This window comes from Uloborus diversus, chromosome 9, assembly GCF_026930045.1.
Source record: "Uloborus diversus isolate 005 chromosome 9, Udiv.v.3.1, whole genome shotgun sequence".
Lineage (NCBI taxonomy): Eukaryota > Metazoa > Arthropoda > Arachnida > Araneae > Uloboridae > Uloborus > Uloborus diversus.
In genome coordinates this window covers 25,869,756-25,883,514 of record NC_072739.1, presented here as the reverse complement: position 1 = coordinate 25,883,514, position 13,759 = coordinate 25,869,756, and the positions used below count along the sequence as shown (strand labels likewise).

At 32.5% G+C, this 13,759-nt stretch overlaps 1 protein-coding gene across 1 annotated transcript in view; it reads left to right on the top strand.

Annotated features, from left to right (window-relative positions):
- Positions 1-6,316, top strand: part of LOC129229932 (MAGE-like protein 2) — a 53,592-nt gene extending 47,276 nt beyond the window's left edge. Inside the window, exon 3 of the mRNA XM_054864314.1 lies at positions 5,949-6,316. Coding sequence (XP_054720289.1) covers positions 5,949-5,994 — 46 coding nt within the window. The 3' untranslated portion in view covers positions 5,995-6,316. The remainder of the gene's footprint in view (positions 1-5,948) is intronic.
- The last annotated feature ends 7,443 nt before the right edge of the window (positions 6,317-13,759 follow it).

Sequence of the window (13,759 nt, the reverse complement as noted above, 5' to 3'; positions counted from 1 at the left end):
CATTATTTTCTCCTCTACCTATTTAATATTGTCTATCTTTCTATGAATTTTTTCTATCTTTTATTCGCAAATACAGTTCCCATATAACTCTGTGTCGGCTTACATATATATTTTTTCTGTTCTGAAGTGTCTCTATATTATTTAATTATTTCACAATGTATTTGCACATCGAGTACTTCATCTGTTAACACCTATTTTTTGCATATTCGTTCATTGTATCTGACTTCCTAAGAACTCAATGCTCTGTTTAATATTATAACCATTAGTAACTATCTTGCCATTTATAACTATAGTTTTAAATACTCACTTTTTTAAAATCTATGTATACACTTTTGCGTGTATTTCTTTGCATTTATATTTGTGGAAACTAATGTCTTTACATATCTACTCATCTTGATCCGCAATTTCTACTGTACTTCTAACAATTTTCCTGTTGACTACTCCAATTTTAATTAAATGTTAATTAATTTCGTGTAACTTTATGTTTTTCTTTTAACAACTAGTTATCGGCTCGACAAACATATGCGCCCGTACATAGTACATTGGAGATGAGGGGCGGAGCCCCAGACGCTCCAATTCCATTTTGATGTTTTACATAATATTTTGTTTCACAGACAACGCAGACGATTTTGAAGTATGTTAGATTTATCTTCTTGAAGCATGACTAATTATTTTTATTTTAAAAATCGTTTGCTATTAAACATCGATTGCTAATATGAGAGCAAAATTGAAATGTAACGTACTTTTAAGATATTGCACATCATATGCGAAGCAAAAAATCTAAAGTCACACACACACGCATACTGTTATAAGAAATAAGTAACTCTTTTAGCATACATCTAATGAAATATTTACGAAAACGAATTCTAATCAAATATCTGCAGGAATGTTAATTAAATTATAGTCACTTATATTTCTTGCTTTTCTAAATTTCAGAAACTAAGTAAAATTTTAACCATTAACCAGGCAAAGTCTAGTGGTACCGTGCTGGTATCAGCAATTATAGCGCTTAAAACATTCCTTTTTTCTTAAAAACATAAAATTATGAATTTTGCTTGCCAATTTGCCACAAGATGATTTCAAACATTGCAAAAATCAAACAAAACCGCTAATTGCTTATCTATGCTATTTATATCGAATAAAGTTTCTTGTGTCAAATAAATAAATAAATAAATAAATATAATGATTTTCATAATAATAATAATGATAATTAAAGAATTCAATCTTTGCTAGGATTATGAGTTTAAAAATCCAATGCATTGCAAAAGTCAAACAAAACCACTAACTGCGCATCTAATGCTATTTATATCGAATAAAGTTTCTTGTGTCAAATAAATAAATAAATAAATAAATATAATGATTTTCATAATAATAATAATGATAATTAAAGAATTCAATCTTTGCTAGGATTATGAGTTTAAAAATCCAATGCATTGCAAAAGTCAAACAAAACCACTAACTGCGCATCTAATGCTATTTATATCGAATAAAGTTTCTTGTGTCAAATAAATAAATAAATAAATAAATATAATGATTTTCATAATAATAATAATGATAATTAAAGAATTCAATCTTTGCTAGGATTATGAGTTTAAAAATCCAATGCATTGCAAAAGTCAAACAAAACCACTAACTGCGCATCTAATGCTATTTATATCGAATAAAGTTTCTTGTGTCAAATAAATAAATAAATAAATAAATATAATGATTTTCATAATAATAATAATGATAATTAAAGAATTCAATCTTTGCTAGGATTATGAGTTTAAAAATCCAATGCATTGCAAAAGTCAAACAAAACCACTAACTGCGCATCTAATGCTATTTATATCGAATAAAGTTTCTTGTGTCAAATAAATAAATAAATAAATAAATATAATGATTTTCATAATAATAATAATGATAATTAAAGAATTCAATCTTTGCTAGGATTATGAGTTTAAAAATCCAATGCATTGCAAAAGTCAAACAAAACCACTAACTGCGCATCTAATGCTATTTATATCGAATAAAGTTTCTTGTGTCAAATAAATAAATAAATAACTATAATAATAATGATTTTCATAACAATAATAATGATGATAAAAGAATTCAATCTTTGCTAGGATAATGAATTTAAAAATCCAATGCAATCAAATCACGTTTTGACGAAGTTGAAGGTACCAAAGAAAGTACTTCGTCATACCGAACTTTCGTTGAATCAAAATTAGTGACCTTATGTACAAAAATATTTTAAATCCGGGCATTCTTCCTTATAATAAAATTTTTTAAAGCATTCAGTTCCCGTTGAAACGGAATTTGTCCATGTGTTTTGAAATTCACAGAAAATTAAAATGCCAGTCATAATTCCATCCAAGTACGTCGCCTTTATAATACTCCTTTAAGGGGGTCCGGGACACATTTTGAAATTTTTTTTATTATATACTTTAGAGTTTTGAATTTTTTTACACTGATTCACCATTTAATTAATAAGCAAAATCACAACATAAATATGAAAAAAAAAATTTTTATTCAAATTTAATTTGTTTTTTAAAAAAAATGGGGTTGCTTTAAATTGCTATAACTCAAAATATTGATGGTCAATTTTCCATTTTTTTTTCAAAAAATTATGCACAAATATCTAAATTTTAATTTTTATTCGGCGATTTTAAAAGTATTGATTCAATAAAAAATATTTGAAGAAAAATTTCGAAAAATTCGAAGATACTTTTTTTTAAAAAAACCATATTTTTTGCAGTAAATGTTTTTTTCAAAATCGCCGAATAAAAGTTAAAGTAAACTGTTTGAAAAAGATATGCTCCAAATTTCATTACTTTATCTTTATTGGTTCCTGACTTATAAGAGTTTGAATGCAAGAAATCGAGAAAAATTGCATCATGGAGAAAAACGCGTTTAAAGTTTTAAAGTTAAATACACATTAGTTAGGTGCATGCAACAAAAATAACTGTATCTTTCGTTCTAATTAAGATAGAAACAATATTCAAACGTCCTTTTAAGTAAAAGAAAACGGAGTAATTTTTCAAATGATTAAAAAAAAAAAAAAAATGCACATTTTGACGATTTTTGTGTCCCAGACCACCTTAACTGAACATTTAATTTTATCATACATCATGACGCATGCTAGTTTTTTCAATGAAATACTTTATTGATTTATGTTTTGCCTTAACAACAGCTGTGAAGCGCAAACCATTCCAAAATTAAGCACGAGTAGCGAGTTACGGGAAATAGCCTTTATACTTATCTCCCCTGTTATCAAATCGGTTTAAAAATTTGCATTACGACCCTCCACTTTCAGAATCTGTCGCCTTTTACTACGGCATCTAATCTTTCCTCAAGATGGTAGCAAAGATGCGGAAAAACGAAATAGAGGAAAATGTATGTATGATGTGCAAGAGATGAACCCGTGATAAAATGCAAATATGACTTTTTTTTTTTGCTTTCTTTTAAAAAAGGTTAAAAGTGTTGTCTTCATTTGCCGCTGAATTACTTGGTCTACTACCGATAAATTAAAAAGTCAACAGCCATTTAGTTTCTAGGTGGAATGTTTAATATGAACTGCGCTTAATTATATAAGTTTTGTAATCACAAGCAGAGGTATACCATATCGTAGTGGCGTCACTACGGGGGGCTGGGGTGAGCACGGTCCGCCCGAGGTATCACTCGTCTGGGGTGTGACACCCGAGGTGGAATTGCAAGTTCTTGAAAAAATATGAAGCAAAAATTTATTTTTAAAACTACAAATTTAAACATTTTCCGGGGGGGGGGGGAAATACCCCCGGACCCCCTCTCTCGCCACATAATAAAGTGAATACCAACTCGAAATTCGATTCAAATTGTCAATACTTAGACCTAGTTGTGACTTCCTCTTATACCAAAAAAAAAAAAAAAATAAATAAACCCCATTATCTTTCCCTGTATTTGAGATACGTTTGAAATAACTGAAGGACCATCTATTTCATACATCCCTTTTTGGCCTTTCGACGGCCTGCACAAATGCGTCTAGGGCAAGTTAAGCAAAAAGCGCTCATAGTTTTTATTTGTATTTTGTACAAGAGCCCACTTAAAATTTCGTTGTTACATAAATTTGAAAATTTCGTGTTTTTATGCTTAAATAAAAAAAAAACTTTTTTTTTTTTTGCCTATGTACCGCTCCGGTTGTCACTCATGCTAGGTACGCCACTACATATAGTAACATATCCTTATAACTGGTACATTGAAAATTAAGTCAACTACTGTTTTAAGTGCCCAAAAAAGTAGTAAGCTTGAGAGAAATGGAAAATATTTACTCAAATTCATTTTTAATAAATTAAACTTTTCGCATTCAACGATAGCAGTCATGTAATTTCGTTTTGTTTCTAAACAATAAATCACAGTATTTTAAAAATAATGAGTGAAACATTCATCAAAAAGTAAATGATCTACTATCCGCTCACTGTTGCTATGGAATTGGCAAACGTCCAGTTAACACACGTCTGTCTGAATAAAGGGCGAAAGTAAAATTTGGATGAGCATGTTTAGCTCATTTCAATGTGACTCTGCTTAATTTAAAGGCTAACACACATCTGCAAAAGCTGGTACGCCTAAAAACTAATAGATTCGTCCATTTCCGCCTGCAAACAGGATGTTAGCCTTTCCGTCACATCGGTGGTCAGTGAGAAATGTGCTCAGTTGCAATATTAGGCTCAGTTACGATAACGGGGTTGCAGCGAGTTTTCAAAACCATCGGCACCACGTTATAAAAGATCCAGTAAAATATGAAAACTTCGCCAAATAAATAAAACAAGCCATTAATTTGATAGTGGTTTAAATGCAATTGGTTCAACAATGTTATTCACAGTTTTCTAAATAATAAATGGAGTTTGATTAACTGATTAAAACAAAATATTGGCCTATAAGAATAATTTTTACATGTGTATTTTAAAACATTACCGTTTAAGCTAAACATTGGCTTCTATGTGGAATAGAGACATGACACCGTTAAAAATTCAGGAAACATTTATGGTAAAAATTACTGTAAAGTGGAGTGTTTGCAGTACAGAAAAAATTACAGTAATTTGTACCCTCTCTTCATCCCCCCCCCCAAAAAAAAACGACTGCAGTGCCAATTGAAACACCTTGTGACTTACAGTGAGAAGCAGATAACACCGTATTTCCCCACACTCGATGTGTCTCAACTTTTATGATGGTGAGCAAAGTCACCTAGTAATACGAAGATCCCGAGATCAAGCACCTGCTGCTCGCATTTTGCGTTTTTTTTACCCTCGTTTATTCTACTGTAAAATTTTACAGTTAAAATAGGATTTTAAAACACCGTGATTGATTTTTAATGAATTTTTAAAAACCCACGCGCAAAATTGCGCTATTCTGAAACGTCACAAGTTTACGTCACAGGACTCAACGGGGCAGCCTTCCGCGGAAGATCACCTGTTGTGGATACGGACATTTTGAGCGCTTGGATATTTTTATTTTTAAGAAATTTAATAATACTTTTCGACACACTATGGAGGCCGGATTCGCCCAAAGCAGTCTATTAATCTTCCTCAAGTTACATCAATGATGGTGTTCGAATATTTCCGAGAGGAGGAGAGATTTAATGTTCCAGAAACGCGATGCCAAGTGCGTCTTAAACGAAGCCAAATGCACCTTCGTTGGCTTCTCCTTGTCCGCTGAACCGCGGGCGGAAGAGCGGATGACATCACTTCCTGAGCCATTTGACGTCACATTCGCTTGAACTTTAAAAATTATTTCAAAAAAAAAAAAAAAAAAACTACTTATCGTATCGCAAAACTTTTTTCACCGATGATGTTCACACACGTTGTTCTATCATATAAAAATAAAATTGAAAAATTAAAAATTACTCTATTCTTTGCGACATTATACAATTCTGGCGTGTTTTATTTATTTATTTATTTTTAAAAATATGTCTAAAAAATTGTTCTTTTTTATAGCTTGGAAGAAAAACATCATCACCACCACGGATGGGACAAGAAATAAAGGACAAGCAAGAACTCAACTCACCAACTGGAATCGGAAATCAACTGGACCACAAAATGGTTCACGGGTAACATGGCAACACCTTCTCCTGGTTATGGACAATCATTCTAAGAATGGAAGAAAAAAATGGTGTAAAAATTGTCCGGTGATTACGTAAGGATGGACTGTGGTAAACGAACAAAAGAAAAATGTTTGTTATGTTTCGATGCATGCTTCAGAACACGATATTCGTTCTTCCGAAGGGTTGAATGTTATGGGGCTGTATCTTTGTACAATATCTGTACAGTATACTTTTTGTTTTTTTTATATTAAAGTCATTTGCTTATTTATGTACTTAAAACACAATTTGTCATTGATGTGATTCATTTCCAAGCATAACACACAAAAACCAAACCAATTGTTCATTCAAAAACATTATTATAACAATGCTAAATTCCACTCGCAAACCGAACGAAGTATTCATTTAAAAACATTACTAACTATGCTAAAATCGACACACAAACTAAACAAAGTGTTCATTTCAAAACATTATTTTAATAACGCTTAAATTGAAAAACCAAACTAAACGAAATGTTCATCAGTTAAAAAAATTGTTATAAAACGCTAAAATTGAACCGCAAATCAAACAAAGAGTTTTAAAACCGTTACCATAATAACGCTGAAATTGACACGCAAGCCTAGTGTTTACTAAAAAAAATTGACACACAAACCGAAACAAATGTTCGTTCAAAAATAATGTTTTAACAACGATAAAACACCTACAAAACAGTGTTCATTTTAAAATATGTATAACAATGCTAAAATTCACGCAAAACAGAGTGTTCACTTAAAAACATTATTATAGCAATGCTAAAATTGACTCTCTAATCGAACGTAGTATTCATTACATAATATTGTTACAACAACATTGAAATTGGCGAATAAACCAAAGTGTTTATTTAGAAGCATTATACTACAAGGAAATTGATACACAACCCAAACAAAGTTCACCTAAAAACTGTATTATAACAATGATGAAAATATCACGCAAAACAAACAAAATATTCCGAGCCCATGGGGGTCAGACCTACGTCATACTATAAAGGCCCAAAAGTTTTCTGCTTAAGGACATCACAGCAGGTAAGAAAGGATCGCTATTATTTAAGCTGAGTCGCGCTGGCTTTGGCGTAGCAAAGGTGCGTAAAATTGCGAAATTCATTCCATGTCACGTGACCTGTTGGTCCCATCCAACCATCTCCGACTTGGAGAATATTCTGGAGAGGTGCACACATGATTTTGAAATTAACCTCTACAAATTTTCAGTTTCCAAGACACAAATCTTGAGGATCTAGGATACCTTAAAAAGAAAAAAAAAGTGGGCTTCAAAATGGCCTCAGTGGGGGAACCATGTTAAACATGGCAATGGGGTTGTTTCCTTCAATCAAAAGTACAGTAAAACCTGTAAAGTTGACCACCTTTGTAAGTTGACCACCCGTCTATGTTGACCGCTTTTGTCAGGAACGGAATTAGCCCTATCTTATATAATGAAAGAAAACCTCTGTAACTTGACCACCTCTCTATCTTGACCACCTGTCTATCTTGACCACTAATGAACCCCAAGTTTGGTTTGGAGTATTGTAAAAAACCCTTTGTAAGTTAACCACTTAGTTTATTTATAAAAATTTTATTCAACAAATTATTATTTTTATTATTTTTTTATAGCTTTCCAAGAATATTTTTGATGCCAGACCAGCATTTTACCAACTAATGAAACAGCAGCATAACTAAACCTCCTTTTGAGTTTAACCACATGGGAAAACTACTAAGAACCCTTTTATTCTCCAAACTTATTTTTCTTTCGTTGTTAAACGAAAAAAAAATTATTTTTTGATTAACTATAAATTTTTATGAACTATTAATATAAAATGATTAACTTTTCATAAACAATAAGACTTTTTTTTTTTGATCAATTTACTGAAATTCTAAATTTTCATAACATACTATACATCATTCTGGGAAAATAATCTATAAAAATATTCGAATAACATTTTATATTATTCATTCAAAGTAATGCTAAACAATGAAAGTGAGTTAAACAGAAAAAATAAGTGTCAATTAGGCAAAAAATGAATGCATGGTGCAAAAGACTTACAAAAAAAAAAAATAATAATCATCATCATTACCCCCTTTATAAGTTGACCACCTGTCTAAGTTGACCACCAAAGTATTGCACCGCAAGTGGTCAACTTACACAGGTTTCACTGTAGTACTGTTAGTCACTGAAATTGATAGAATAAGCAAAAAAGAAAATAATAATAACATGGACCCAGAAAATTCTTTCGGTTTCCCAACAGTTATTTTTCAATTAATTTTTTAAAACGTCCGATTTTGCAAACAAGGCGTGGTCTTGATGACGTCACAAATGATGCTCTTTGGCGCATTTTGTACCGCGTTTCCACGTTATGATAATGAAGAAGCGAATTAAAATTGCGCTCTTCGCTTGCTATCAACCATATCGTTGCCAATACACAAGAGTAAAGATGCGACTCTGTAAATGGCATTTCATCATTTGTGATGTCATCGGCAAGAAATGTAAACAATGAAAGCGCAACGATTTAAGTATTTTTTTTTATATTAAACTTAAACAAATTATTTAAAAAAATGATTAGATCCTATGTTTTTAAGCATGTTCTTTCAGAAAAAAATACTTTTAAAATTTGGGAAACGACCCCATTCGGAACTCCAGCGCTCGAATACGCTACCTTGCGGTGATTTATAAAACTGCGAATGCAACTAAAACATTGCCACGTTGCGCTCCACGTGTATCTGTTGAGGTAAACGCGGTCAGTTTGTTCTGAGTAACGCATTCAACATGTCTAAGAACGCCTTCAACAACAGAAATTAATTCGTCCCTTAGTAGTATTCTCGAGCTTCTCAAAATAATGTTAGTTTTCCTTATTTCTTTCAAAAAAGTATTAAATGGTGGAAGCGTAAACAAGAAAACTCTGGATTAACAAAATTGGATAACGTTATACCAGGTAAAATTTTTTATTGTTTTGTATGAATTTGTAAGAATATGAGTTTTTTTTAATCTTAAATTAATTTAACTAATCATATTTTACAGCAGCATTTAGTTGGAATGGACAGTATGCAAAATATTTTCTTGAATTTATTATCGTAGAACAAAATGAAAAATGTTTAACCGAGAAAGAATTTACTTTATTCCTTTTATTCTCAGCTGAAAGGTTTCGCCAAATTTGTTTAGGGTTATAGTTTTGGAATTGTGCGAGCAAAGTAGCCTTGGCGAGATTTCGCGTTTTTAGTTAAACCATTTTTAATTTTTATCATGAGTGGAATAAAATGATAGTAAGATTACAGAATTCGATAAGTAAAAAGAAATAATGGTCAATCAACTGAAAAGAAAACTTCCACCATACATAAACTGTGAGTACACATTTTATTTATTTTGTTCTGAGTGAATTTGAATAAATATCAGTTTTTCAATTCGATGAAGAAAAAAAAACGAACTTAACAATATTGACTGGACACTTTTCCTTAACCTAATTCCACATAAATGATTTAAAGTAACCTTTGTTACTACAGTATCCTACTGAAATAGAAAGTATGTAAATAAATTTTCTTGAAAATATTTATCGCAGAACAGATTGAAAAATCCAGAAAGAACGTTAAGAATTTGAACAATAAAAAATAAAAGTTCGCCAAAAATCTGTTTATAAGGTTATGGTTTTAAAATTGTGTGAAAGAATAATGTATCTTGACAAGATTTCGCATATCAGGTAAATCATTTCCATGACGAATGAATTAAATGCATGATTTCTTTAGATATCCAATCATATAGTCATAGAAATAAATTATCTAGTGTTAAACGTTACTCTTGACAGTCTGCCACGTATGTGCACTATGTGACAAAAATGTCAACAAATGCCGGAAATGTGACGAAACTGAACTTAATATGTACTAATGTATAGAAAAAACGGTACAAAATGAAAATGCCGTTCGAAGCGAACCAAAAATTTATGAATTCCGAATTCAACATCGTGAAAATGGCTACTTCAGAACAACTTACTGTGTGTTCAGCATTAATTGTTTACTTTCGTAATACTTTTTGGTTTCTAATCTCTTTCTATATGGGTCAGAATAACCAAAAGACTTTGAAAAATCTTTTCAAATGAATAAAGCGAAAAAATCATACATAACAACAAAAATCACAACACTTTTAGCATTTTCTTCGTTACCACATGCGTTTGTTTTAGTTTTTAATTCCGCCATTAGACAGGGACTGCAGTGCCCCCTATAGTTCGTTGGAGTTGCGAATTCATTTCACAAAGCAGATCCGCCATTTTGGAGCCCTTTTTTTTACTGTCACTAGATCCTCAGGATTTAGATCTTGGAAGCTGAAAATTTGTATAGGTCACTTTTAAAGGCATGTCTGCACCTCTAAAAAATTTCATTCAAATCGGAGATCGTCGAGTGGAGACGACAAGGTCACTTGACATGGAATGACTCGATTTTTTTGATACACTTTTGCTATCTGTTTCCTGCCCAAAGCCAGAACGACTCAGCTTAAGTAATAGCGAACCTTCTCACCTGCTGTGATGTCCTTAAGCAGAAAAATTTTGAATCTTTATACTATGACGTAGGTCTGGCGCTCATGTGCTCTTGCTCTAAAATGCTGATTTAAAAACATTATGTATTACAACTACGCCACACAAATAAAACAAAGGGTTCATTTAGAATACATTATTATAACGGTGTTCCCCAGTTTCACCGATATGAAATTTCCCTCCTCACTGTTTTTCAGTTTCAATCATATCTTTTGATATAATTAAGGAGAAACAAAATTTAAATGTCGGCGAAGCTCGAGGTTAACCATTATAACAATTCTAAAAGTGACACATCAGTCGAACAAAGTGTTCATTGAAAAACATTATAATAACAACGCTAAAACTGACACCCGAATTAAACTAAGTGTTTGTTTAAAAACAATATAATAAAGCTGATGGAATTGACGCACAATCCTAACAAAAAGTTCAAGTAAAAACATGTGCTAAAATGGGGTCGTTTCCGAAATTGTAAAAATATTTTTTTCTGAAAGAGCATTCTTAAAAACACATATTTTGACTATTTTTTTAAACAATTTGACAAAGTTTAACATAAAAAAAAATATTTTAATCGGTGCGCAGATTCAATTTTATTTTTCCGCATGACGTCACAAGTGACGAACTGCCATTTACTGATGCCATTAGCGCAGAGCGCAATGTTTAATTCGCTTCTTTACTCACATGTAGTGGCAACTATTGGTTGATAGCAAGCGTGGAGCGCAATGTTTAATTCGCTCCTGAATTATCATAGCCTGGAAACGCGGTAGATAGCAAGCGTAAACATTTAGGCGCCGGTGGAGATGCGCTAAAGTACATCATTTGTGACGTCATAAAGACCACGCCCCATTTTCAAAATCGGACATTTAAAAAAATTAATTAAAAATTAATCGTTGGGAAAATTAAAGTTTTTTTCTCGCTGCATGTTTTTTTTTTCTTTTTTTTTTTTTCTTTTTGCTTATTCTACCAACTTCAGTGATTAAAAGTAGTACTTTTAACGGATGGAAACAACCCCATTTTATTTTTTCCACTCCAGTGCGTGACATCACAAGTGATGAAATGCTATTCACTGATGCCATTAGCGCAGAGCGGAATATTTAACTCCCTTCTTTACTTACATGTATTGGCAGCGGTATGGTTGATAGCAAGCGCAGAGCACAATGTTTAATTCGCTTCTGAGTTATCATACCATGGAAACGCAGACAGCAAGGTAAGCATTCAGCGCGCCAGTGCAAAACGCGCCAAAGTGCATCCCTTGGCACTTGTGACGCCATAAAGACCCCGTCTTGCTTGAAAAATCCAACATTATAAAATAATTAATTAAAACTTAAACTTTTGAAAATTAAAGTTTTTTCTCGCTCCATGTTTCTTTTTTGTTTGCTTTTTTGCTCATTCTATCAACTTTAGTGACTAAAAGTAGTACTTTTTGACTGATGGAAACAACCCCATTGGCACAAAAACGGAACAAAGTGTTCATTAAAAAATATATTAATAAAAAGATGACTAGTTGACCCTGTGCAAAGCATTCGTACTTGACAGTGGTAATTCCTAAAATCCGATTTTTTTATAGGTAATTTTTCAAAAAAAAAAAAAAAGTCACAATATGTATTGTTTGCTTATTTCTCTCCGATGGCGGTGAAAAATAAAATAAAACGTTACTATACTTTTGCATTTTTACGAAGTATCCAGAAAGCACAGAAGCTGTTTTCTGAAAGTACGCAAAATGAAAACAAAAGACAAAAAAATTTTTTAACCTAAACGAATTCTTTTAAATATCTTTGGTACAACAAGTTTTAAAGTCAGGAGTGATTCAACAAAGAAATATCATAATAACTGCTGTACCTAAGTATTTCAAGTTAAATAGTGACCCAAAATAATCCAAAAAATACAGAAATGAAACAAGAAGCGCTGAAAATGTCCAATCCAAATCCAAAAGGGATTGCCAAAAAAAAAAAAAAAGGAGGGAGGCGAGAACGAAAGATAAATTTGCGGTTCTAAAGCTTAGATACGCCACTACGCGGTGGTTTAAGAAATTAAACAAAAAGGATAAACATTTCAATTTGGCGTGGACAAGATCTCGTTGGACAAGAGTAAGTGGGTGCATTGTTATTTGAATTGCAAATAGGCATTGCATTTTTTATGTGCGTAAAAAGCAGACGATATTATTTATTACAAGAAACGACATTTCTAAAAATAACTTTTCATGGAACGGCAATGAATCATGTGATTTGCAATGCCGGATATACGATTTTTCCGAACCGGAGCAAAAACTTGAAGTTGCTGCCTTCATCCATCTTCCTTCGTGTTTTTATATCTAGTTGCAAAGAGGGTGAATTTGCCGCCCCCCAGAAGTTGCTGACCGGGGCAAGGGCCCCCTCCCTCCGACTTGCTCTATCCCCCCTAGATATGGCACTGGTGACTCGCTATCTTCCAATCACAAAGCGAATAAAAAGCCACGCCAAAGTTTAAACAGTAAGCTATCTCAATTGCTTCCCCCCCCTCCCCCCACAAAAACTGTCTGAAATACATGTTTGCAAAACATGTGAAGTGATACGCACGTTACTTAGCAACCCACCGCAGTTTTAATTTACTTACAGATTGTTTGGCACAGTGTTGTACTGTGATTTCCTTATACTATTAAATTAGTGGAAAATTACAAATGCCTTGCCCTGGCATGCATTCAACTACGACCCCACTTAATTTTTATAGGCCGTGACTATCGCGCTGAAACCCATAGCAACAAAGAAGGCGCTACAGGGAACCCATGTTTCCATTACTTTGCCATTGATTGGTGGATGCAAGGGTCCCCTGTGGCGCCTTTTGCGGACAAAATGGGCGACGTCCAATCAAAAATAAACAAACTTTGAAACGTTGACATTGATTGGTGGATGCATGAGCTGCATCGGTTTAACGCAGAAAACTCATAAATTGTCAAGGCCAGTAAAAGCGGAAATTTAGTGGGGTCATGATTCAACCTATCACAATCCGAAAAGTTTGCATACATGGCATTTGTTTATCGAAATTTCTGGTTTTAGATTTTTTCCCCCAGCAAAGTGGTCAGTACAACGATAAAACTAATATACAAATGAAAACAATATTAAAATACTTTTCTTGATTTTTGCTGCAATGTCGGAATTTACACAATACATTTTTAGAAAACGCTCGTG